Source organism: Ochotona curzoniae, unplaced genomic scaffold, assembly GCF_017591425.1.
Source record: "Ochotona curzoniae isolate NIBS_2020 unplaced genomic scaffold, NIBS_Ocur_1.0 contig_64, whole genome shotgun sequence".
NCBI lineage: Eukaryota > Metazoa > Chordata > Mammalia > Lagomorpha > Ochotonidae > Ochotona > Ochotona curzoniae.
In genome coordinates, this window is record NW_024466502.1 from 61,920 (window position 1) to 89,003 (window position 27,084).

General features: G+C 47.2%; 1 protein-coding gene across 3 annotated transcripts; it reads right to left on the reverse strand.

Annotated features, from left to right (window-relative positions):
• Positions 1-27,084, reverse strand: CDC16 (cell division cycle 16). Of its 3 annotated transcripts, XM_040991097.1 has the most exons (18): positions 26,987-27,084; positions 25,869-25,923; positions 25,690-25,787; positions 24,965-25,003; positions 24,539-24,679; positions 23,718-23,877; positions 22,674-22,765; positions 22,023-22,156; positions 21,233-21,312; positions 20,352-20,401; positions 18,857-18,930; positions 17,099-17,224; positions 9,152-9,304; positions 8,188-8,251; positions 6,003-6,064; positions 4,432-4,567; positions 2,555-2,645; positions 1-614 (listed from the first exon to the last, which is right to left on the reverse strand). In XM_040991097.1, the coding sequence occupies exons 1-18, from the start codon at positions 27,032-27,034 to the stop codon at positions 355-357; spliced, it is 1,863 nt and encodes a 620-aa protein (XP_040847031.1). In that variant the 5' UTR covers positions 27,035-27,084; the 3' UTR covers positions 1-354. The 3 variants fall into 3 exon arrangements, with proteins under 3 accessions (XP_040847031.1, XP_040847032.1, XP_040847033.1); XM_040991098.1 differs by lacking the exon at positions 17,099-17,224; XM_040991099.1 differs by lacking the exon at positions 9,152-9,304.

Below are 27,084 nucleotides of genomic sequence, written 5' to 3' on the forward strand. Positions count from 1 at the left end.
TTCATGGAAAACAGCATTAAAAGTCATTTTATTCTGGTGCAAAAACGTGGTAATCTGAGGCGATAATGATGCAGACCAAGGGGGACACAGGGTCTGTAGTACAACTTGTCAGAAAGTCTAAAGAAAAAGACAGACGGGCTACCTTCTTTACCCTACTACATACAACTACTGTGTAGGTTCAGCGTCAGAAAGCATCGACGCAGAGCTGCTCTGCAGTCTCCAGGCAGGCCTCTGGCCCTGAATGGAGAGAGGCAACGTGGGCTGGTGTGAGTAGGTGGGCCGTGCGGGACTCGGCGAGGACAGGAGGGTTACTGACCTACGCTAACACACTTAAGTACAGGACCACAGCCACAGTCACGCACTGTGGTCTGACATGGATGTCTCCAACATCATGTCACTCTCATTCATCTCAATCTCAAAGGTCTCTTCCAAGGAAGGCCTGGAATCTGGAGTCTTCCTTGAGGTATCCGGTGGAGCAAGCCCCGTGTCTTCTGTAGCCTGCTTTTCTACTTCAAATTCCCGGAAATCCCATGGAGGTGAAATAATGTTTTTTAGTGTCTTCAGTGTATGCACATCAAAGTCGTAACATTTTAGTTTGTCTTTAATGTCTGCTCCTAAAAAGAAACACCACAATTAGAAATTCCAACACACATGTCATCCCATCGCACCATAACCCTGCCCATCCTCACCAGACTGTGCAAGAACACAAGTATAGGTCAGAAGGAAAACGTGACTTTCTTTTTTTTTCACCATCTCCTAGCCGAGTCCCCTAGGACACTGCCACCCCTGTGGGCAATTTCTTTCTCAGGGAGAGGCACAAGGGCTAGAGACAGTGGGACAGTCACTACATTACACACACAGAATCCACTATGAAATGAAACACATTTTTTGTACTTCAAAGCCCTCCAGATTAACATATATGGAAATGCCCATTTCACACCATTCTAATTAACAGCATTCCATATCATGCATGCGCCAGCAGCAATAGACACACCTTCTGAAAACAAAATGCTAAAATCCCAAGATTATCCCCAAGAGGGCAGCACCAGGGGAAACAGGCCCAGACGTGGTTTCGGTCTGACTCCTCAGGGTGCTGAAGCTCATGCTGTTCTTCACCTGGGTAACACCAAGCAGGCTGCCGACATAACCCTTAGGCCCCCAGCAGACAGTCTCAGGCCACACCTGACTCCTGCAGGCAGACAGGATCATGCCCAGTGGTGGCTGCAGCCCTCATCACTGCCTTTTATGCCACCCCCCCCTTTACTTGTGCTTGTTAGTCACCTCGCAAATGGAAATCATCAGCACATACTCTTTATGTCAAAATCTAATTCATCCATGTTACTGCACGGTTTAGTCATGTTTAGTTGTGACACATCCCATCACATGACACCAGTTAATCCATGTTCTGTTAATCTAGTTAATCTAGTTCTGTGTGGTCAGTTGCTGCCCTAACACTCCCAGTGAATCCTAAGTCCCAATACCCTTGCCCGTGACAACCCCTTCACAGACTTGCTTTGATGAACGGCCCAGGATGGGAGTAATGGTGTGTAACTTCCACCCGTCAGAGGTCCTAAAGCTTAAACTCTAAGTAAGATGAAAGCCATGGAAGGGACCAGCGGTGCACACTGAAGTTTCCCAGAGCCGACTCACACGACGCTGGAGGGATGTCTCTGGGGAGGGAAGGTTTTGAGGCACAGCAGACAGCTGAGGGGACTGGCCTGGCTTCACAGTATGGGATCCATCCCCCAGTGGTCACCACCATCAGATGCCACCGGTAGCTGACACTTTGGGGTGTGCAGTGGCAAGTCTGGTGTGTGCACCATGTGCTTTATCCCATTCTGCTGGCAGGTGATGCTGCTGAGCCTTCTCTGCCTGTTTTGGATCCCTGTTTGTTTTCCTACTGACTTGTAGGATGCATGCCAGACAAGAATTCTTCAATGAGGCAATGTACCATGAGTCGCTTCTCCCATACTCTTCACTCTTAATCCAATGAATGTCACGTTCCCAATTCTATAAATACTCCAACATTTGCTTCAATGTCACCATCACTGGTGTATGCACTACTTACAGTCCACAGATATCCAATACACAGAGCAATGGGACACAATGGGTTAGTGCTAATTTTGAAGTTTTTAGCAATTGTTCCTGTTTTTATATCCTGGCTTATCCCAAAGTCCAACTATCAAGATTTCAACTCAAGTGCTGCTTCAGCTAATAATGACTGTAGCCAGTGGGTGCCCATCTGTCCTGACCCCGATGTATCCCTAGAGGCACAAAGCACCATTATGTGGAAGAAAGGTATCTCAGCGTGCCAGTGGAACACGAAGGCTGAGTCCCTGCACCATGGGGCCTGGAGGTCGAGTCCCTTCCTTTGGTACCCAGCCTGAACAGGTACTTTCTTGCTGACCATTCCCTCAGCATTATTCCAACAAAGTACAGTTTGCTGCTATTAGTGTATCTAAAATGGTTCCAGATATAGTTGTAAATGAGACTCTGAGAAACCTCAAAAGACACATACTAGCTACAACGAAACACAGAGTGCACATGATCTTACCGATATAAGCTTCAGAGTCACCAATGTACATCTCAATGCAATGACCAAGCATTGTAACAGAAAATGTGTCGTCTCGCCTAAGACCGAGAGCCTGCAGAAGGAAGGTTCAGTGCAGTTAACACAGGAAGAATTCTTGTGTTTCTAAGTATTTCCGCATTGATGACTTCAAGAGTATGCATGTAGAGCAGCAGTTAATGAACACTACTTGGACGCGAGATCCGCATAGGGACGCCTGATTCAGTCAAGGTTCTGCCTGAATCCATGCTCCTGCTGATGTTCATGCTGGAGGCAGAGGTTAGGGTCCCTGTCACACAGGGAGGGGACGTGGGCTCAGCCCTGGCTGCTGTGGGGATTTGAGGAGTGAACCAACAGAGGAGAGACCCCTGTCTGTCCTATCTCTTTTTTATTATTATTGGAGAGGTAGAGCTACACAGAGGAGAGACAGAGAAAGATCTTTTATCTGCTGGTTCACTCCCCAAATGGCCACAATGGCCAGAGCTGAACTAACCTGAGGCCAGGAGCCAGGAGCTTCTTCCAGGCCTCCCATGTGGGTACAGGATCTCAAGGCTTTGACCCATCTTCTGATGCTTTTTCCCCAGCTATAAGCAGGGTGCTGGATGGGAAACAGAGCAGCTGGAAAACAAAATGGTGCCCACATGGGATCCCTGCACTGGAAGAGGGAAAATTAAACAATCAAGCCATTGTATCTGTCTCTGTCTTTCAAATAAAATGAAAATAAATTTAGGGACTGATGCAATGGCTTAACAAGCTGATCTGTCTTAAAGTGCTGCCATCCCATATGGGTACCAGTTCATGTCCCACTGCTCTACTTCACATCCAGCTCCCTGCTTATAGCCTGGGAAAGCAGTAAAGGATGGCCCAAACCCTTGGGACCCTGCATACCATATGCAGACCCAGATGGAGTTCCTGGCTCCTGATCGGCTCGGCTCTGGCCACTGCGGCCATTTGAGGAGTGAACCAGCAGACGGTAGATCTTTCTGCCTCTCCTCTGCGTAAATCTGCCTTTCTAATAATAAATAAATATTCTATTAAAAAGATAATTATCATGAATGGGGAAAAAAAAGATAGTAAGAATCCTAGGATTGTTAGGAGAGATAGAGTGACAGGTCACAAGGCTACTCATGCAACTCTAGCAGCTAAATCCTCGCCTTGCAAGCGCTGGTATCCCATTTGGGCACCGGTTTGTGTTTCAGCAGTTCCATTTCCTGTCCAGCTTGCTGCTTATGGCTGGGGAAAGCAGTAGAGGATGGCCCAAGACCTTGGGACCCTGCACCCTAGTGGGAGACCTCAAAGAAGTTCCTGGATCCTGGCTTCAGGTCGACTCAGCTCTAGCTGTTATAGCCACTTGGGGAGTGAACCAGTGGATGGAAGAGCTTTCTCTCTCTATCTCCTTTTCTCTGTGTTTCTGCCTTTCCAAAAAAACAAAATAAAATGAATCTCTAAAACAACACAACAATAAAAAAAAAAAGAAACTATCTTCTTAGGATTGAAATCCAACACTCATTCAAGGATAGAAAGCTACCTCAGAGCAACCCACTGAAGCCTGCGTGCAGAGGAGACACATGTGGGATAGGGATTCTTTTTGTGACAAGCTCCTACACTGCTCTGGAAATGGGTGCGGAGAGTCCTCAGGGATGTCGCTGGGAGCCCCTGCTGACACTAGATGCAGCCAACTGAGTGTGCCTCTTGCCCATGAAGCACCCTCTCACATTCGCTGCCAATCTGATGAATACTGGGCACATACACATGCTTCTTCCATGAGGCTGCCAGAAGAATTTTAAAATAGGTACAATGTCTTCCATGAAAGATGTGATCAATGCTAACTAGAATCTCAGTTGGGCACAAACAACATGTACCGTGTGGAAATAGTCCACAGCATTTTCAAAGTTGCCCATCAGACTGTGGATGTATCCAATGGCAGAGTAAGTGGAGGCATTCTGAGGGATCAGCACCAAGGCCTGTCGGTGGTAATCCAGAGCTTCTGCGTACTTCCTGGCAAGAGAAGGGGAGGGTAAAGACAGGGAACATCTCACATATGCAACAAAAGATGAGCAGCCCTCCCCTCCATGTAACCAGCACTCACTGTCTGCTGAGTGACTATCTGCACTGGCAGACTACTGTGGGTCAGTGGTCCACGTCCACTCCCTGGCATGCTGCCCCACTGATGCTCTGCATGTGCAGTATCACTCTGGTCAGAACCCCAGAACCAGATCCCCAACTCAGCCTCTGCCTTACCACACCCTCACTTTCTTTTCTTTTTTTTTTTTTTTCTGGATATCTTGCCATTTATTTTGATGTGTGTGTGTGTTTTGCTTCTTTCTTTTTTAAAATTTAAAAATTCTATTTTATTTTTAATACAGTTTACATAGTTGAGAGATGTGGGTTTCTGAATAGGGTGCGGAGGCTCAAGGTGTGAAGGAAGATGGGTGGGACAAATGTTTCTCCTTCTGTGTCTGCAGAAAGGGTGCTTGCTATCAAACTACAGCAGCACCCAAGGATGGGGGACAGTCATTAGACTCCTCAGAGACCCTGTCGTAGGGAAGAATGTTCAGAGCCACAGTCTCACCTTCTGCATAAAGGAAACCCCTCACCAGGGCAGCCAAGCAGCCAAAAACCTTGAGTCTAACAGTTACCATGGCAAACCCAAGGCTCTCGGAAATACTTGTTCTAGGACATATTTGGTGAAAAGGTTTTATGTTTAACTGAGGTGTTGGAAATGCTACAGCCCATAATGTAAACTCTAAAGACATCCAGTAACCAATCTGCTCCTCAGAGCTTCCTAGACCGGCCTGAGGCTGCCTTCCACGGCCACTGGGACCCCAAGACAAAAAACTCTCATGGAGGAGTATGAACAGTTTTAACCAGACCCTACCACCCTAATTCTTCTCAATCAATCTTGAACACCAAAAACTAAATACAAAACATTACCATAATCCTCTCTATATTGTGAGAATTATATATATGAATAAAATTGATGCTGGTGCCTGGGTGTACCTGAGCTGCCAAGTACAAGCAGCTAGAGGTCACACAAAGCAGACAGTGAAAAGGCTTTAAACCAACAGAGCTGGGCCCAGTGTGATAGCCTAGCAGCTAAAGCCCTTGCCTTGCAAGCACTGGGATCCCATATGGCAGCTGGTTTGTAACCCAGCAACTCCACTTCCCATCCAACTTCCTGCTGGTGGCCTGGGAAAGCAGTCAAGGACAGCCTAAAGCCTTGGGACCTTGCACCTGCATAGAAGACCTGGAAGAGGATCCGGGCTCCTGGCTTTGGATTGGCACAGCTCCGCCACTGTGGCCAGCAAATAGAAGATCTTCCTCTGTCTCTCCTCCTCTCTGTATATCTGACTTTCCAATAGAAATAAATAAATCTTAAAAAAACAAAAACAAAAACAGAGCTTCTGCCACTGCCAACCTCTCCTCCACTTACTTCAGTTTCCTGCAGACATGGCCCAAGTTGTTCAGCAAAGGTTCCCATTTGTCAACTGTGACCTAAAACACAAAAACAAGCCCATGTTAGACATCTGTGCTCTGGGCAAGATGGCTGCCTCCTGGGGGCACCTCAGCCCCAGCACCAAGGCAGGATTAGAGTGTGCTGTATCATCACTTTCCTTTCGGCCCAGAGCAGACTTCCTGAGAACTCCAAGATTTTGTCTAAAAGTGCACCCACACTGAGCAACTTCCCATCACGTACCTTAGGCTATGGCAACTGAGAGCCATGTGCTGGCTCAGCAGTTCTCTCCCAGGAGGCCACAAGCACTTGCGACTCGCTTAGTCTGCCCGGCCACTCCCTGCTCCTCGCTCTGACCCTGCGGCAAGTGTCCTTGGAGTCAGTCAGTGTTAGGAGCCGTGTACTATAGCCACACTGAAGCCATTTTGAATATAGAACTATGGGCCAGTGGAAAATCCCTCGCTGGCTAGATGCTTGGGAAAGAAGTTATGAAACTAATCACACGCTTAGCTTCAATTGTTTCTAGCAACTGTTTCAGAATGTGATTTATGCTGTACCTGCCGACATCTTGTTATTGATTACCTATGCTATTGTTAATATGCTGGTTACTATTGTTGATATGGTGATTGCTCAAGAACAATCGGTCTGGAGACCATGGCTTGCGTCCTAGTTTCTCCTTTCCTCCCTGAGCCTTAGTTACTGAAGAGTATAAAAACCCTCAATTAAAATCAATAAACTGACAGCTTGATCAGACATTCTGTCTTGCTGTCCATTCTTCATGTCTCTTGTCCCCCAATCTCTCCTAGGTGGTTGCGACCCCCGTTGACTGTCCTGCTGGACGGGACAAGTCAGGGACAACCAGGCCACCCCAACCCTTTCAGGCAGACCAGGGCTTCTTCACAGTACCTACTGGCAAACTCCAAATCCATCTAATCTTTACTTTCCCCACTAATCCTGACTTGTTTGTTCAATGCTACTTAAAAATGGAGAGAAGGGCAGGCACATGAAGACCTGCTATCTACTGAATGACAATGACAATGCCTGTCACACCCAGGGCAGAGCCGGGCCAGAGCAGGAGTTCCAAACTATCCAGGTGTCCCATATGAACGGCAACGTCCCAAGCAGCTGGGTGGGCCAGGACAGGGAATGTGGCCATCCCAAATTGGCATCCTAAATGCTGCACCCAAGGCCTCTCACCTTCCCGGTCACACAGTCTGACCACACTGTCTCTTTCACGAGCCCACTCTGTGTTCCACTGTCCTCAGTTAAGTGCAATCCTTCAACATCATTTTACCACCCTTCACAATGCATACTTACATTTTGCCAACTTCAAAATTCAGGACTATACTAAACAAATTCCACTCTAGGCAGACACTAGCCCCTATACCTAAAATACCTGTCTCCCTCTGTTCTGCCTAGCCTTCACCCAAACACCATCAGGACCAAAGGTTTACTGATCAGCACCTGGCCTCTATTTCCTCAGCCACATCTTCATGTTACTGGCACTCACTCACTTGAATTCACCAATGAATCTGAGGAGCATGATATGGAATGGTCAAAAACCCCTGCACGGCTCACAGCCTGGACATAGCTAATGCTCATTAATTACATGTCAACCCAATGGATGAGCAGACCCAGCCACACCTTCTAACCCTGAGCCCCGCCCTGGGAAGTGCAGCCTGTGGAGCTGAGGAACAAGGAACCAAAGCCCCTTGAAAAGAAGCATCTTCTTTGGCTATGCTAACCTAAACAGCACCTGCCCTGCCCCTTCACTCCACCAACCTTCAGGAACGGCCTCAGCTCTTGGCCATTCTAAGATGTCTCCCACTTAAATGGTGCCCTTCAAAGAAAGAGTCTTCAAACACCTCACAGAAGAGGCATGTTACAAAAATTCTAACCATGAATTTCCAAATTTTCTGCATCAAAATAAACATCTTTTAATTCTGTTTCTGCACAAACACTTAGCAGCCCACACACCTTCTGGGTCTTCCCATGCCAGGGTCAGAGCTCCCTTCAAACACTGAAATCTACCCAAGCTCACCCACTTCCCACCACACAGCCCCTAGGCCGACCACCTGACACCCACAGCCGCTGGGCTCTGAGTTGGGCTAGGGATTCAACTGGTCACTCTCATGGAGCTCATTCGCAAACACCACATAGATACCTCATTCCCAATTGCTTTAATTTTTTCCAAAGCATCAAGAAACCATTTTTCTGCTGTTTTCCACCTAAAATAGAAGGGACAAAATGTTGTTGATTACTCAAACTTTGCAAGTATACACAGACAAGAGAAAGTTGGTTCTTTCTAGCAGTACTAAAGTAAACTGGGTAAAGGTATGCAATGACTACTGTTGGATTAGTCTAACCTGCGTGTCAGACGCAGAGGACTTCCACAGTATGCATGAGATCACTACCTAAACGAGCCAGTCTCAGGGCTGGGATTCCTGCACAAGCCTGAGGACACGTTTATGAAGCAATCATGAGCCACCCTGCCTCATTTGTGTTTCTGTTTACAGATTCTTGACTTAAAATCCTGCTGATTCGCTACCTTTGAATTCACAGCCAGTAGCACTGTGCTACTGCGTGAAGGTCACCCAACACATCTAAGGCACAGCACAGCAGGCAGCACCCCCTCAGGGAGGGCTTTACCAGTGAATTTGCTCATAAAAACACAAGAATTGGACAAGTGTGACACTGAACAGAAACATGAAAAAGACACCTGGGTTATGACTGCCATGCAGAGGTAATTCTCAAACATGGACTGGATGTTTTACATCCTAACACTTATTTACAACACACTGAAGCATGCATCATCCAATGCACAGGGGATGCTTTTCAGAAAACACAATTCACTGACGTGGTGGACATCAGGCACCCTAACTCGGCTTTTTCACTCCCAGGTGTGCCCAAGGACATGTCCAGTGAGAAAGCGACCCCCATGCTGAGTCAGGTCACAGAGCCTGCAGCAGCCACATCCCAGATTGAGTATTTTCAAGGAAATCCTGAAAACAATTTCCATTTCCTCTGGTGCAGGGTCTAGCTCCTTCTTCAATAATGGTGCACTTGGCAGTAAACACTCATGCAGGTTCTGCCGACCCACAGAGTGAGCGGAAGGGGGAAGAACTTACTCTCCGTTCTGAAACGCAACCACTCCAACCTCGTGCATAACAAAGGGGTCTTCTGGAGCGATGCTCAGGGCTTGACCAAAGAACCTTTCAGCCAGTTTTGAGTTATTGGTCAAACCATATTCTAGTCCAATATACAGCATTGGCAAATGACACCTAAAAGTATTGAAAAATGTTACATATTCAGCATCAAAAACTAGGTAATTCAGCAGAAATTAACTTGTCAACTTCAAATTCCATCTGTGAAATGTCAAACATAACCCAAAATATAGATTGTCTTTTTCTAAGATGTCAATTGATAAATGAGCTAACAAAACTTACAGACTAACCTTCTGGACTCCACCAGCATTTTTTCATTTTCCAAAGTTAAAAAGTAAAAGAGTCCCAGGTCCCCTCCTCCTGGGGGCCAGCGTCAGGCCCAGGCTCCCTGTGGCCACTCAGGAACACTGATACTGTGAGCTCTGCTAATCTCATTTCTCTATGGCAGCTGACAACTCCATCAGGACCAGCACACAATGGAGTGTCTGTTCCCATCTGAGACAGTTCTGGGCACGTGGTCAGTACTATTTATCACTTCAAGTCTTCTCTTTTCACACCACATCAGTGACTGCCTCAGAGCAAACATGATATAACAACCCAAAACACCAACAGACACCCACTGGGTGGTTTGTATGGGTACCGGTCCTGACCTGGGTCAAGACTCAAAGGAAGACTGTAGCACAGTCCTTCAGATTTGTCCTGAGGAAGTACTTTCAAAAGGTCAAAATTCACAAAAACAACAGGAACAGGTGCAACAAGACCAGCATGTGGCACAGCTGGTTCGAGCAGGCATCTCCAATACCAGCATCCCCTATCTCAAAGGTGGTTCAGTTCCTGGCTGCACCACTGCCAATCCAGCTCACTGTGAATGCTCCTGGAGAGGCAGCAGACAGCTAAAGTACTTGGACTCCTGTGGGAGGCGACAACTGTCACAGCCATTTGGGGAGTGAACCAATAGATGGAAGGCCCTTCAATCTCTCTGCCTTTAAAGTAAATAAAATCTTTAAAAACAAAAAAAAAAAGATGTATTTATTTCTGTTGGAAACGCAGATTTAGAGATAAAGAGAGACAGAAAGATCTTCTATCCACTGGTTCACTCTCCAAGTGGCTGCAATGGCTGCAGCTGAGCCAATCAGGAGCCACGAGCTTCTTCCAGGTCTCCATGTAGGTATAGGGTATAGCCCTTGGGCCATCCTCTGCTGGTTCCCCAAGCCACAAGCAGGGAGTTAGATGGGAAGTGGAGCAGCCAGGACGTGAACTAGCGACCATATGGGATCCTGGCACATGCAAGGCAAGAATTCAGCCATTAGGCTATTGCACTGGGCCCGATAAAATCTTAAAAAAAAAAAAAGTGACAAAAATTCTTTGGTACCATGAAAGCAGGCAAGGACAGATATCAAGAATGGCTGGATCCTGGTAAGAGAAGCTGGGTCAGGCACCACAGCCTAGTGGCTGAAGTCCTCACCTTGCATCCGTCGGGACCCAATGTGGGCACTGGTTCGCATCTTGGCTACTCCACTTCCCATCCAGTGCCCTGCTTATGGCCTGGGAAAGGAATGGAGAATGGCCCAAGGCTTTGGGCCTCTGCACCCTACCCAGAGGAGTCTCCTGGCTTCAGACAGGCTCAGCTCCGACTGTTGTAGCTATTTGGGGAGTGAACCAGTAGATGATCTTTCTCTTTGTCTCTCCTCTTTGTGGATCTGACTTTCCAATGAAAACGAAAAATCTTTCAAAAAAATAAATAAAAGAGCAGCCGTCATCAAGCGTTCACTCATCCTGTTCCCACGTCTACTTCCCTAGCCTGCCATCAGCCTTGACAAGCAGCAGCCTCACAGAACTGGAGCCCCTGGCACGTGACCAGTCCAGTGCCTCACAGAGTTCCCCTGACGTAGAAAACTCTGTACTGAGGCCTCGACAACAATTAGCAGCAATAATTTAGTGTTTGGGCAAGGAAGAGCTAGCCATGACCCTAGAAAGAGTAAAGCACCCACAAAGGCTTAGGGGACATTCCTGAAGAAACAAATGGCCACCCATGAGTTACAGGGTGAACAGCATGCTTGGGAGAGCAGGGAGGGCCTCATCCATCCCTGGGAGGGCCTCACCAGTCCCCTCCACCTGACCTAACTGGGAGGGCCTCACCTGTCCCCTTCGCTTAACTGGGAAGACTTTACCCATCGCCTCCACCTGACCTAAAATGGGAAGGCCTTACCCGGGCCCTCTGCCTGGCCTTGAAAAGATGGTAAAGGGATAGGCAGAGCTGCCACCCCCCGACAAAGGCAGGTCCTTCAGCCACAGGAGGCTGTATGGTCCAAACACAACAAGGTCTACAGGTGATAGGTCTCATTGGCTTCAGGACAGAAGGTACAAACCACAGAATTCAATCTGCAAGGTCCCTAAACACACAGCACCATGAGACATCCCAGGTGGGTAGAAAAATCTGACTCCCAAAATGGCAAACTACATTATTTTCAACGAGAGACTTAACAAATAAACATCCAACAAAACTATACCAGAGACCCAGATGCTTGCCTCCTCAACACCCTAAATAAGCTAATAAACAATACTAAAGGAAATTATGTTAACAATAAAGTATGAAAATAATCTTCTGCTAACCAGAGAAGAGCAACAGATAGAAACTATAAATACAAACTAATAACAAATAATAAATTACAATTTTAATAACTTAAAAATTTTAATAATAAATAAAAAAGAGCTCAAATTTCAGGAGTTGAGAAGCACAGTAACAGAACAAAAATTCATCAATTTATTGAAAGAATTTAAGACAAATTTGAAAATACAGAAGAATCAGTAATAATTACAACAGTTTATAACAGAGAATCTATCATGTACAGCAAGAATACTAAAGGGAGTTTTTAAACTAAAGCAGAAAGCTACAGAGAGCAACTTGAAGCTAAGATAAGATATTAAAGAATCTAGTAGAAGTTTTACCACATTGGTAAACATGAGCTTAACAACAGTATAAATGTGGACCCAGCAGCTAAAGTCCTCACCTTGCATGTACTGGAATCCCATACGGGCGCCGGTTCATATCCCGGCAGCCTCACTTCCCATCCAGCTTCCTGCTGGTGGCCTGGGAAAGCAGTCGAGGACGGCCCAAAGCCTAGGGACCTGCACCCACATGGGAGACCTAGAGGAAGAGGCTCTGGGCTCCTGGCTTCAAATTGGCCCAGATCCAGCCACTGTGGCTACTTTGGGGAGTGAATCACTGGAAAAAAGATGTTCCTCTCTGACTCTCCTCTCTGTATATCTGTCTTTCCAATAAAAATAAATAAATCTTTTTTTAAAAATCCATATATAGTATAAATGCATTTTTGCTTACAACTCTTGTATATGATTTATAAGATGACTAAACTAACTATAAATCTGTGTTGATGGGTTTGTAAGGTATAAGGTATTGCAGAATAACAGTAAAAAGGTGGGAAAGAATAGAGATAAATTAGAGTAAACAAACATTTGATTAACTATTGAAGCTGATCGGTATTCACCCAACTACATTATTTAATAAGTTAATTCTAATTCCCAAGATAACCGTTAAGTAAGTAACGCAAAAGGAGTCAGAATTGTGGCACAGCAGGTAAAGCAAACCGAGATGGGGCCCAATGCGATAGCACAGTGGTTAAAGTCCTCACCTTGCACACACCAGGATCCCATATAGTCACCGGTTCTAATCCCGGTGGCCCTGCTTCCTATCCAGCTCCCTGCCTGTGACCTGGGAAAGCAGTCAAGGACGGACCAAAGCCTTGGGACCCTGCACCCACGTGGGAGACCTAGAGTACTCCTCGTTCCTGGCTTTAGATTGGCTCAGCTTCAGCTGTTGTGGCCACTTGGGGAATGAACCATCGAACGGAAGATCTTCCTCTCTGTCTCTCCTCCTCTCTGTATATTCGCCTTTCAATAAAAATAAATAAATCAGGCCTGGCGCAATAGCATAATGGTTAAAGTCCTCGCCTTGCACTTACTGAGATCCCATATGGACGCCAGTTCTAATCCTGGCAGCTGCGCTTCCCATCCAGCTCCCTTGTGGCCTGGGAAAGCACTCGAGGATGGCCCAAAGCCCTGGGACCCAGCACCTGCGTGGGAGACCCAAAAGAGCTCCTGGCTCCTGGCTTCAGATTGGCTCAGCTCCAGCCCTTGCAGCCGCTTGGGGAGTGAGCCATCGGATGGTAGATCTTCATCTCTGTCTCTCCTACTCTGTATATTCATGTTTCCAATAAAAATAAATAAATCTTAAAAAAAAAAGAAGAAAAATAATTTAAAACTAATAATAAATAAGTTTTTCTTTAAAGATTTATTTTTATTTTTATTTTTATTTTTATTGGAAAGGCGGATATACAGAGAGGAGACACAGAGAGGAAGATCTTCCGTCCGATGATTCACTCCCCAGGTGAGTGCAACGGTCAATGATATGCCGATCCGAAGCCAGGAGCCTCTTCCAGGTCTCCCACGTGGGTGCAGGGTCCCAAAGCCTTGGGCCGTCCTCGACTGCTTTCCCAGGCCACAAGATAGCTAGATGAGAAGCGCAGCTGCCAGGATTAGAACTGGCATCCATATGGGATCCAGTAAGTGCAAGGCGAGGACTTTAACCATTATGCTATTGCGCCAGGCCCGATTTATTTATTGAAAAAAAAAAAAAAGCAAGTTGAGATGTAGGCATCCTATGGGCAATGGTTTGAGTCCCAGCTGCTCCACTTCTGATCCAGCTCCCTGCTGATGGCCTGGGAAAGGCAGCAGCACTTCCCATGTGGCCCTGCACCCATATGGGGGATCCTTGGTCCAGTGCTGGCCACTGTGGACACCTGGGCAGTGAACCAGCAGATTAATTATCTCTGCCTCACCTTTTTTCTCTGTAATTATGACTTTAAAATAAAGAAATTTTTATCTAGATAGATAATACATATATATATACACACATACATACATATGTCTGGCACCGTGCCATAACAAGTAACACCCTACCTATGATGTCATTATACCAGATGGGCAAGTCCAAGTTGTTCTATTTCCCATCCAGTCCCTGCAAATGCACCTGGGAAAACAGCCAGGACAGCCCAACTGCATGGGCTCCTGCGCCCATGTAGGAGACCGGAAAGAAGCTCCTGGCTCCTGCTTCAGCCTGGTTCACCTCTGACCACGGAACCAACAAATAAAGGAGCTCTCGGGGCTGGCACTATGGCAGAGAGGGTTAGCTGCCATACAGGCACCAACTGGAGTCCCAGCTACTCTGCTGCACTTCTGGATCCATCTCCCTGCTGATGTCTCTAGGAAAGTGGCAGAGGATGGCCAAGTGCTTGGGCCCCTGTATCCATGTGAGAGACCTGAAAGAAGCTCCTGGTTCTAGCCTGGCTCAGTCCTAGATGTTGGGGAATGAACCAATGGGTGAAAATCTCTAACTTTGCCTTTCAAATAAAAAAGTGAATCTCTTTCTTTCAGTAGTCTGAAAGATAAGCATTAATAGCAGAGACAATGAAGGATATTTTATAATAAAAGGCTTAGGGGTTCATGTGGTGGAATAGCATGCTAAATCTGTGCTTACAGCACCAGCATCCCATATGGACATAGGTTCATGTTCCAGCTGCTCCACTTCTAATTCAGCTTCCTACTTATGCTCTGGGAAGACAGCAGAGGATGGTTGAAGTGCCTGGACTCTGCACCCACATGGGAGATCCAGCAGAAGCTCCTAGCTCCTGGACAATATGGCCATCTGGAGTGTGAACCAATACAGATGAGAGATTTCTATCTCTCCTTCTCTCTATATAACTCTGCCTTTCACATTAATAATGATAAAAGGCCCCATACACCAAGATGACACAATTATAAACAGAGATGCACCCAAAAAAGAGACTCAGAATACATATGAAAAAAGTATGAGAACTTCAGGGAGAAACAATTAATAAGAGTTATACAAAACAATAAGAGTTACATAAACTAACATCATATAAAACAACTAATAAGATTTATATAAGTTAGACATTAGTAACAGTATATGGAAATAAACATAGTCCAATATCCAGCACCTCAAAGACGTCACCAAGTAAACTTAATAACGGTGACTTGGGCACCCCAAAACAGGCAGGTCAAAAGAATATAAAGTTGTTCTGCAGGGAAAGTGAAAAGGAGGAAAAATGCTCATCATGAGAAACTGACATGAGGATTTAATAACATAAGACTGTCAGATTAGAAAACCCAACAGGTATTATGGTGTCATTAGTAATTGACTCCGTCTCCTGGCTGGAAGTGAACAACTACTCTGGGTTTGTGGGCATTGAGGACATTGAACAAAAATGACCAGACCCGAGCAAAGGGCCACAGGAAACGTTCACACTGTGTTACTGGAACTTTTTCTGATACTCAGAGATTAGAACAAAGCCTCAACAAAGCAGCAGCAAAGGTCTCCCTTCCTGGCAGATGGGGTGGGAAATCCTGGACCGAGTATGAAGAGCACTTAGCCAACGCTTACAACCTGGAGGGCCACTGTGAGAAGCGAGGTTCCAGCTATGGACTCAAAAGACCCCTGGGAGAGAGCGCCTGTGAGGAGGCAGCGAAGGAGCCAGCAAGTTGACAAGAGGAGGAAGAAACACTTGCTCTCTCAGGCAGGTGAGCACACAGCAAGAATAGCCCCACCCACAAGCCAGAAGATCCTGGCTAGCAACTTAGCCTCCAGAGAACTGGGAGAGCACCTGCTAGGCTGCTTTGCCAGTAAAGCAAAAGCCACGGTCAGGCAGCTGTGTCCTTCACAGTGCTTTCAGGGATGACCAGTGAGACCCAGAAACCCCACCTGTCAAACTCAGTACCCTATACAACTGGAGGAGTCATATGGATGGAGAACTTGGCATCATCAGACTTTTGTCTGATCACCTGAAATCAACCTTATGCAAAATAATATGAACTCCTGATCCCACAGTGCAGCACTACAAGCAAGGACAATCAGTGCTCTCAGCATTACCTCAGCTAGTCCAGAATCATACATCAAGCTTTGCCACTAATCCTATCTTTCCTTTTCTTAAGATTTGTTTATTTTTATTGGAAATTCAGATACACAGAGAGCAGGACAGACAGAAAGGAAGATCTTCCGTCCACTGATTCCCTCCCCAAGTAGCCACAACAGCCAAGCTGAGCCAATCTGAAGCCAGGAGCCAAGAAGTTCTGAGTCTCCCATGTAGATGTAGGGTCCCAAGGTTTTGCGTAGCCCTCGACTGCTTTCCCAGGCCACCAGCAAGGAGATGGATGGGAAGTAAAGTTGCCAGGACACACACTGGTACCTATATGCGATCCCGGTACATGCAAGGAAGTACTTTAACTGCTAGGCTACCATGCCGGGCCCAACTAGTCCTATGTTTCTAGAGGGCAAGCACTGCCCAAGACCACATGGTGCTGCATGGAGGAGCCAGGATGTGAGTCCAGGCAGCAACTCCAGACCAACCCTCCGAACCTGCATGCGGTCTCTCTCCATGCAAGGAGAGTCTCTGGCCGGCAGAAATTCACACAAATTCTGCAAAGAGCAACCAATGGAGAGCCCAAAAGAGGCAGTAACAGCAATATGACACTCTCCAGTGTCACACACTCCCAGACACCTACATCCCCGCAGGACTGCCCACGAGACAACAACCCACACCAGAACAGTCCTGCACTACTCCGACAGAACAGCTGCCAGTAACTGGAGGGACCATGGGATGAGGAGCATTTCTTTAACTGGTTCCTTGCTACAATGAGATAAAACGTGGTGAGCCTCCTAGCTACACCACAGCCACAGGCAGTGCACAACCACCACAAGCCAACACTAACGTTCTTGTATGGCTCAGCAACCACACAGGAACATTAATCACAAACATTTTATTTCATTTTAGCATCAAAATCCCCTCCATAGCACGGCGCCCAGGTGCACGGCCCTACCCTTTCATTAGCTGTGCTGCCGTGAAGTAGGCGGCCATCGCCTGGTCGTGCTCGCTCTCCACAGCAAACGAGTGCCCGTAAGCAATCCACGCAGGCCCGTAGGTCTTCTCTAGCGTTGTGGCTTTGCTGCAACAAGAGTCACTCAAGTCAACACTCTTGTTCTGACATTAATTTTACACAAGTACACAGCTTCAAAGACATTCATTAGTAACATTAAACACTTGCACTCTTTGATTTGAACTGAACCAATGCATAACAGCACAAGCAAAATCTAACTGAAGTTGGACAAGTCCACAAGTTTCCAGATACTGAACCCATTGATACTCCGTACAAAAGCTGCAAGAACCACTCAGCACAGCTCTACGGTGTAACCCAGGAGACAAATGGGGACAGCAGCAACCTCTTACTGAGGGCCCACTTCACACTAGGTGCCTTACCAGCTACCTCAGATGCCTGTCTTCATCCTAATAACTCACTTTAAAAACAACTACATCAAGGGCCAGCACAGTATCTTATCAGGCTTATCAGGCTAATCTTCCATCTGCAGTACCAGCATCCATATGGACGCTGGTTCAAGTCCTGACTGCTCCACTTCCGATCTAGCTCCTGCTAACGGCCTGGGAAGGCAGTGCAGGATGGGCCAGGGCTTCAGTGGGACACCAAAGCAGCCCTGGCTCCCTGCTTTGGACCAGCCCAGTACTGGTCCTTGTGGCCTTTTGGGGAGTAAACGAGCAGATGAAAGATCTCTTTTTCTGTAATTCCTTCATAAATAAATCCATGTAAATCTTTCATAAATAAATAAAACCAACTACACCAAGGCCTAAGAGCTTGTGATATGCTACAGATGGTCTTGAGAGATTGGCCCTGGACAAAGGGACGGCTATGCAGTCTGCAACCAACACACAGGGAGATGGCTCAAGCCTGCAGCTTCTCTGAAACACCGACACACACAGTGCTATCTTTCTCGCAGTGCACGGTCCTTTCATACCATCTTATCAACTTCCTAACAATCCTGTGGTAGAAGTACATCGTCCCTACATCATTAAAGCATATAATTAGTTTTTCTTTATTTGAATGCGGTAATGACAAGAAAAAAAAAATATATCGATCTTCCTCCCACTGGCTGGGTGCTGGGCCAAGTCACACCCAGGAGCCTAGAAGGCCATCCAGGTGTCTCCCTAAGCACGCTGACCATTCTCTGCTGCCTTCCCAGGCACAGCAGCAGGGAGCAGGACTGGAAGCGGAGTCCATTACAGGAGGACAGTCACAGAAGTTAACTCTGCTAAGGCGTCTGTTGTCAAGTCATAGACCTTGGATCAGAACTCAAGTCCAACCCAGTGAGCACGCTCTACCCACGGGGATCAGAGGAACCCCAGTGCTTCAGCTGTCGGACATCGCCATATGACCTGCGCACCTGTCCGGTTGGGAGGCTGCCTCTTTAGCAGATCTGCAACAAGTTCCTTCTCAACAGCTTTGCTTTCTAATCACCTCCACTAACACCAGTGTTGGGTGAAGCTTCACGCGAGTCAGTTATGTAAGGGTAAGTCTCGAAAACAAAGGCTTAGCAGTATCTCTCTGAAGATCAGAGGCTCTCAAACGACTCTATTTAAAATGTGTCTGTGAACTACATGAGCACCAGTTTATTCTTTCTTCTGCCATGATCTGCGGCTGCTGAGGGAGAGACACTCTTCCCTCATACTCAGCAGTGCTCACTGCACGGGGGACAGGTTCACCACAGGGGGGAGACAAAACGCATACCTGAGATATCTTCTGGCATGTTCATTTTTATGACCAACCATGAGGTAATAACATCCCACCGCAAACCAAGATACCTAAAATGTTCAAAATTTACCATGACCAAAGAAAATTAACTATGAATGAGAATTCCTAACAAATTAGACCAGACAAAAATAAGACTACATTCCTACATCACACATCCTGCTCAAGTCAGAAACATGTCGGAGACAATCCATCCACTACGGTCCTAGATCCACAGCTGCTCCGCAACCAGTCAGCCTTAACACCAGGGGTGGGGGTCAGGATGGGGGCGGGAGCCCTCCTGGGCACTGTTGGTCTCCTGGCTCTTTCCAGCTCCCGACCTGGGTCAGACCGTTGTTCAGCTGGCTTCTTTCCATATTTCACACTGGGCCAGGTTGCATATCTTAAGATTTGGAGCTCGATTCTGGACTGTTGTTAAGAACACAGCTCCCGAGTCCACTTCCATCTGCCTTTTCCCATGGCATTATCAAAAACACATGGATTCAGTCAGCAGTAAGCCAGAAAATCATCTTACACAGTCTGAGTGAACCACTGATGTTTACAAAAATTATCTGGGCCTGGTGCAGTAGCCTAGTAGCTAAAGTCCTTGCCTTGCATGTGCCAGGATCCCATATAGACGTCAGTTCTAATCCCAGCTATTCCACTTCCCATCCAGCTCCCTGCTTGTGGCCTGGGAAAGAAGTCAAGGATGGCCCAAGCCTTGGGACCCTGCACCCACATTCGAGACCCAGAAGAAGTTCCTGGCTTCAGATCAGCTCAGCTAGGCCATTGTGGCCACTTGGGGAGTGAATCAGTGGATGAAGGCTTCCTCTCTGTCTCTCCTCCTCTCTGTAAATCTGACTTTCCAACAACAACAAAAGAAGCCTTTTAAAAAAAATTATTTGAGAAGCAGAGAACACCCATGTACACCTATCTTCTGGTTCACTGTCCAAATGCTTCAACAGCCAGGACTGGGGAAGGCTACAGCTGGGATTCAGGAACTCAACCCAGGTCTCCTACAGGGCCATCACCCAGTGCTTCCGGGGTCTGCACTGGCGGGAAGCTAGAAGCAGAACCTAGGGATGGAACCCAAGGACTCGGAGAGGGGATGAAGGCATTCGTTGTCCCCGGGCTACCAACTATCCAAGAGTGAGAAATGGCTCCTGGCACAGTCAGTATTTCATGTTTCCATAGGCTAAGTATTTTAAAACAACTTTTAAACTGTTTTAAAAAGTTAAAGTGTGTTAAGATCTAAAATCACAAAACATAAAGGTTTTAGTTGTAAGTTACTACTTCAGTCTGATGAACAGGCACCTTCATGAACTCAAAGTTAACACTGACATTTAAATACCCCAGGTACTAGGAGTTCCAGTCCCATATTTTAATAAAACGTAATTCACTTAAACTTAAATATAAATGTGTATCTAAATACTGGTTAAGTATTTTCTTAAAGTTCAAGTAAGAAAACATAATGTTGGAAAAGAGATATACTTACAGGATTACCAGGATATAAATCCACCAGCTTATGAGAAAGATAGAAAAGCTCTGCATTGGAGGGGAAAAAAAAAACCAGTATCAACTCCCCCGGTTCTAGCTCCTCACAATGACACAAACTCTGTTCTCAGTTTTCCTTCTTTCCACATTCATCCCCCACTGATCTAATGAGGCAGAGAAATCCCATGAGGAGACACAGCCCAAACACTTTACCAGGTACCAGGCCCACGGCGGGCAACAAGCACTCACTGAGTGAAGGGGAACCAGACAAGGGGCATGGGGTTGCGGTGTGGGCACAGGTCCCCACTAGGGTCTTCTACCATTCAGCACAAGCCTGTGGCACACCGCCTTAACCACCAACACAGCTAAGCAAACTGAGGTTTGAGATAAGCTGTTTAAACCCCAGTATCTCACACTGAGGCTTCCTACAGCAGGGCTGGGCAGCTGTGGCTCAGGGGAAACAGTGATGTGGCCCAGACCTCACCAAGCAGCAGGCTCTGTGGGTGCCTGGGCTTCCCCTGAAGCTCTCTCACAGCCTAAAATACAACTGTTCCTGAAATGCTGAAACAGGAAACACGAGCACACAGTCCGCTCCCAACACTAACTTGCCACGTCAGCTTTCTTAAAAAATTTACAAAAGAAAACCAACTCCCTACACTAACCCTAAAAGATCTGGAGCCACAAATTCCATCCCAGGAAAGGGGACAGATTCCAAACACTGAGTTGGGCGCACGGGACAGAGGCCAGTCCGGTAAACACTTGAGAACTCAGCAATGCTACCCCTTGCAATTCCAACTACCCAGGGGCAGACACCAAGTTTCAAGAGTTACAGAAAGTATTTTCTGTTTTGAGAACTGTTTTAATAAGAAAGTAAACTCTTACCATTTGCCTTATTCAGCTCCACAAGTGTCCCTATGTGTACAGGCAGACAATTGGCATGGAAAGGGTCTTTTTCCATTACTCTAAAAGTTAAAGCAGAAACAGTGACAGCACCTGACACCTCATCCCAAAACCCTGAGGGCAGTGCAGTAAGTCAACAGCTAAGTTAGAGATGAAAGGGAACATTTTAGTGTATTTGGAAAGAACAAAAATAAACATTATCACATATATTTAAATTTAAAAGACTACAATATGTAAATACTACAATTATTTAAAAGGATCAAAACCAATATGAAATACTAAATGAATCACAATTAAGTGTTTGTGATTTAAAGATTTCAAGCAGCTCATAAGATAAACAAAGTACAGCACATATACTTCAGCTAAAGGGAAGTCTGATTTATGCACACTAGAACACTGGTGTGTGAGACAGCTTACCAAGCAAGTATGCCAGCCCAAGCACTCAGGGCACACAGGGCTATTTTATTTTAGTCCACTTGCATAAAGGAACATCTGATGAAATTATGCACCAAAACAGCTATTTTCACACCTACCAATAATGACAAACACTGGGGAGGACAGGGGCAGTACTCCCAAGTTCACATCACACAGCTACAACATGCAGGCGTGCGTCTATTAGTCGCTCTCTTGGGGACAGCACCCTCTTTGATGCTCAGCAAAGTAAACCTCAGCCACCCCTCCCAGTCCCAGAAGGAGTGGGAGCCCCATCTATCAGTTATTTAGAGACTGGCTAAACCTCAAGCCCCACAAAGAAACATATGGATATACTCACACAGAAGTGAGCTTATAGCACATTTTAAAATCACAGTTATAATAATGCCGCTCAGCTAAAGACACCACCACATCCAGGTTTTCCTGCAGGCCGCCTACAGATTCCGGAACGACAGTTTCACCAGGTTTATTATACTGAAATTGGAAATGCACATGTAAATCCAACAAGCCACCACAGACCAACAAGCAAACTCCTCTTATGTTTGGCCCAAGTAGCTACAGCATTTTCACAAGCAAACATTGGTGAGCCTCTGAAAAGCACTGACTTGAACATTCCTCTCCATGTCATCGCACAGGACCAAGAGAGGAAGTGTTCCACCAAGCAGGGGCTCAGGCAGCATGAGCAAAGCTCTCACTGGCTCTCACTGGCTATTCTACCACTCTATTTCACTGGCAACTCTACCCGGCTACTTCACAGTTCAGTCGTTTAGCATAAGGGCTCCTTGAGAGGAACAAGGATGTATTTGGAAGCTTTTTTGGGAATCATATCATGTATTTTAAATCATCTAACTGTATTCTTACAAATTTTCTCACTTAATTTTCTTATTCTTAAAAATTTAACAAATAAAAAAAAATTTCACAAACAGGAGGCCAAATTTAGTGGAAGAAACAAGATATTTACATAAACTAGTGATTTTTTGCTTTTCCTTACCTTTTTCAATTTGTTCTCAAATAGAAAACGTAACAGTTCCTGTTCTTCGGTACAAAGCTTGTTAAGAGGTAGTGAGTCAAGAAGTTCTTTTTCTTAAAAGTGGCAAGAAAAAAAAAGAGTTTCTCATAATGTTCAGAGAGGAAAAAAGCAATTAAAAATTTTTTCCATAGTTCTTGCTCTAATTAAACTAAAAAAAGAAAATCGGATCAGGCTCTGGACAAAGCTGAAGCTGTGGTCCAGATGCTGAAGGTAAGTCAGCCAGAGGACAGAGCCTGCAGCCGCTTCTTGCCTCAACCCATGTCTGCTGAGAGCACTCCCAACCACATAGACTGAGACCAACCCCCAGGCCCAGCCCCAGCCCTAGCCCCACAAACCAAAGAGAGAGCATACCACCCCCAGCCCTAATCTCAGACTAGTGAGAGACCACCTCCAGGCCCAGCCCTACAGACTAGTAAAAGAGCACCCCACATCCCACGGTGTTCACAAAACCTCTGGCCTCCAGGCACTGGATTCCAGCAGCATCCTCCCACCTCTTATCCCTAGCCCCCATTGTAACAACCAGTCTCCAGACACTACCAGTGTCGCCAAGGACAAAAAGAGCACTGGACAGGAACCATTGCAGTATGTGGAAATGCTTGAACCCCACTTTCTGTCCCTGCTGCTCACCCACTTCGTCAAGGTGAGTGCTCAGCTTTCGCAGCACAGGAAGGGTCATGGGAGCCCAGAGCTGCCTGGCACAGGTCTCTATTCTGGAGACTCAGGCTGAGCTGGTCTGGGGATGACTGACAGCCAGTCACACTGACTCCACAGGTTACAGGTGCTCTACTTCAAACCACACCTCAAAAAGATAGCCATATCACATCACCTGCTCATGTTTGTTCACCATGGAAATTCTCACATGCACTGCAGGACCAACGCAAAAGGCAGGACACAGCACCACATCTGGCAAGCCACCTGAGGTATCAAGTCACTCCCAAATGTGGCACAACTCACACCTGACTCCAGATTTCAAGAAAAAACAGAAAAACACCAGAGGTGGCAAACCTTCCTGAGCTGTTAACATGTGGTGCGATGTCAAGAGATCAAATGCTTCAAAGCAGTACACGTCAAGCTTCAGAGCTTCCTTGTAGCTGTAGGTGGCCAAGGTTCGGTTATCCAGGGCATCATAGATCTTCCCGCGTAAAAGACAAATGGAGCTCTTTATCTGTGGAAAATACGGTCACATCAACTTACTAATATGCCATAATCTACCTTCTACCATGACTACAAGACTGCCACCAGGTTTTTATTACACTATAAGATTCAGTTAAATCCACTTGTTAAATCACTATAAGAATACACTAAATAGGGCCCGAAACGGTGACCTAGCAAGGCCTCACCGTGAACGCGCTGGGATCCCACATGGGCGTGCATTCTAGTCCTGGCGACTTCCCATCCAGCTGCCTGCTTGTGGCCTGGGAAAGTAGTTGAGGATGGCCCAAAGCCTTGGGACCCTGCACCCGCGTGGGAGACCTGGAGGAGGTTCTTGGCTCCTGGTTTCAGATTGGCACAGCACCGGCCTTTGTGCTCACTCAGGGAGTAAATCATCAGATGGAAGATCATCCTCTCTATCTCTCCTCCTCTCTGAATATCTGACTTTGTAATACAAATAAAATAAATATTAAAAAAAATACACTAAATAGGCCTAATCCAATAGTCTGCTCCCAGTGTGAGGATGCTAAATGTTCTAGAACTGACCGCAGGACCTGCTCTGCCCTGTGAGTATGCTAGATGTTCTAGAACCGGCCACAGGGGCCTGCTCCATCCTGGCAAGCCTCCTGGCTCAAGTACGCCAGGTCCTGTGAATCTTTCCTGACCTCACTTACCGAGGAAGGTGACATCTCCCAGTCACTGGAGGAGTCTTTCAAGCCACTTTCATCCTTCAAGTATTTTTCAAATAATCTTTTATTTATTGGCTCCTCCATGTCAAGAATGTCCAGTGCCTGCTGGTACTCCTTCGCAGCATACTGTACAGAGAACAGAAACGCTGGTCATGCACACAGCTTTTCACAGTGAACACAAGTGTGTGCCTCAGAGGGAATCAAAGGGTTACATCCACTGATTTTATAATGTCTGCAAGAGGCTTTTCTTCAGGCTTGCCAGTGTCCACACCCAACAGCAGTAAGAGATTCAACACCGGTGCACAAAAGAGACTAGCCAAGCACCACCACGGGAATTCTCACATGTGCATGCACAAGGCCTAACACCATGGGACCAAAGTCATGAAGAACCACGGAACTGGGAACACTTACATGGCATCTAGCTGCGAGGTAACGGCATGCTTCATAGAGCTAGGAAAGAAAGAAAGCCGTCAAAACTCCCCTCACTTAAAAACTATAAGGATATAGACAGCTAGCTTCATAACCGCTCCTTTCAGTTGTAAAAAAGTTTCAGTCTTTTAAAATCCTGAGTTATTATTCTGGTCTCTAAACACAAAGGGTTCAGGAAGGTCTTGAGACTGTTTGTAGAATATAGCAGAGCTTAAACAAATGGACACTGAGCATCAAGCAACTGGAGGAAGAGCCAAACAGGGACCTCTGGCCAGCAGGTATCGCATATCAGCCCCAGGAACCAGAGTCCCAGTGGGTTAGACCCAGAGCAGAGAGGGCCTAGAGGGCTCCCTGACTTTACCAAGAGGCACTGAGGAGGACGCAATCTCATCTGTGCTGCAGCAGGACCATCCCTGTGGCCAACAAGTGAATGGACACAAGGACCGCGGCCGGGCTGGTACAGGAGAGAGACCTGGCAGAAAACCCAGCAAAAGAGACAAACGCAGGACGCTAGGTGAGACTGGGGAGGGAAGGGACCCAGGATGGATCGCAGGGCTAGAGAGAACACAGAATCTGTACAACTTAGGGTTAGACATGTCAAATTTCTTATCACATCCAAAATACTGGATCCTTTTAAACAATCTGACATCAATGGAACATGCCCCTCAACTATTAATCCAAGCTGTGGCATCCACAGTTGCACTCACTTTGTCCAGTTTCCGGGACCGGAGTGCATGGGCTGCCCTGTGATACTGCGCGGTCAGGTAGAGGCACTGAGCCAGCCAATACACGTCCTGGGGCTCCTCTGTGGGGAGAGACAGTGATGTCAGAGGCACTAAGGGCAGAGCTCAGAGGACAAAGCAAACAGCTGGGCACTGTCACTTACCATGAGAGAGGGAAGCTACTTTATCCGCCCAAAACAGAGCACTCTGATACTGTTGCTGAGCACAAGAAAGGAAAGCAAAGTGGTGAGTGTGCTGTGCCGGGACACCTCCCCGCAGCCCAGTGTTCCAGCTCAGCCGGCCAGGCCAGTGCTGCAGTGGGACCTGCAGAATCTCTACCTGCACAATCCGTTGAGGCTTTTTTAATTACACTTCCTTTCATTTGAAAGAGAGAGGGGCTGGCCCTGTGGTGTGGCAGGTAACACCAACATCTGCAGTGCTGGCATCCCCTTACAGGTGCTGGTTTAAGTCCCAGCTCCTCCACTTCAGATCCAGCTCCCTGCTTAAGCCCTGGGAAAGCAGCAGAGATGGCCCAAGTGCTGGGCCCTTTCACCCACTGGGAGACCTGGATGGAGCACCTGGTTTCAGTCCTGCTCAATCCTGGTCATTAAGGCCACGTGGTAAATGAGGCAGTGGGCGGAAAAAAATGTGTCTCTCTCTCCTCCCTACCGCATAACTGACTTTCAAATAAACGTTAGTTTAAAAAAAAGGTGGTTGGGGGGAGGCACAGATTTCCAATGGCTGTTCCTCCCCCAAACACTGACCAACAGTCATGGCTGCGTCAGCCTGAAGCCAAGACCCACCAGCTGGAGACAACATCCGCTAGCCCTCTGCAGGGAGCTGGACCGGGAGCCACCTGGAAGGGGGTCAGCAAACTGGAGCCACCTAAGTGACTATTGCTCACTATCTAGTCCTGCGTCCACGTTCGCACGCGGACCCCAGGCGGAAGCTGGAACTGACACACCGCCGCACCCACCGCCCGGACACTGCCTGGATGTGGGCCCCCGCCCTGACTGCCCATGACCGGCCCTGACCACCCCTGGCCGCTCCTGATCGCCGGTGCAGGCCTGTCTTCGCCACCCGGACACTGCCTGGACGTGGACCCCACGCCCTGACCGCCCCTGACAGCCCCTGGCCGCCGGTGCAGGCCTGTCCTCGCCGCCCACAAGCGCGTGCAGATTCCCCAGCAGCCCCGGCGGCCCCGCGTCCGCCGCTCAGAACCACAGCCTGGTCGGCCACTCGCACGGCACCGCGAGGCCCGCGATCGCGGCCCGCAGCCCACCTGATCCAGGTACTGCCGAACGCGCTTCCGCAGCCTCTCGAGGTTCATGGCGGGAGTAGGGGCGCCCCGCGCCCCTCGGCCGACCCGCGCCCCTCGGC

Coding starts and splice junctions, on each gene's coding strand:
- CDC16 (XM_040991097.1), bottom strand. CDS start 27,034: ATGAACCTCGAGAGGCTGCGGAAGCGCGTTCGGCAGTACCTGGATCAG. Junction 25,004..25,689: donor GGTCCCGGAAACTGGACAAA/GTGAGTGCAACT, acceptor TTTCTTTCCTAG/CTCTATGAAGCATGCCGTTA. Junction 18,931..20,351: donor ATTTATATCCTGGTAATCCT/GTAAGTATATCT, acceptor TGAACATTTTAG/GTATCTTGGTTTGCGGTGGG.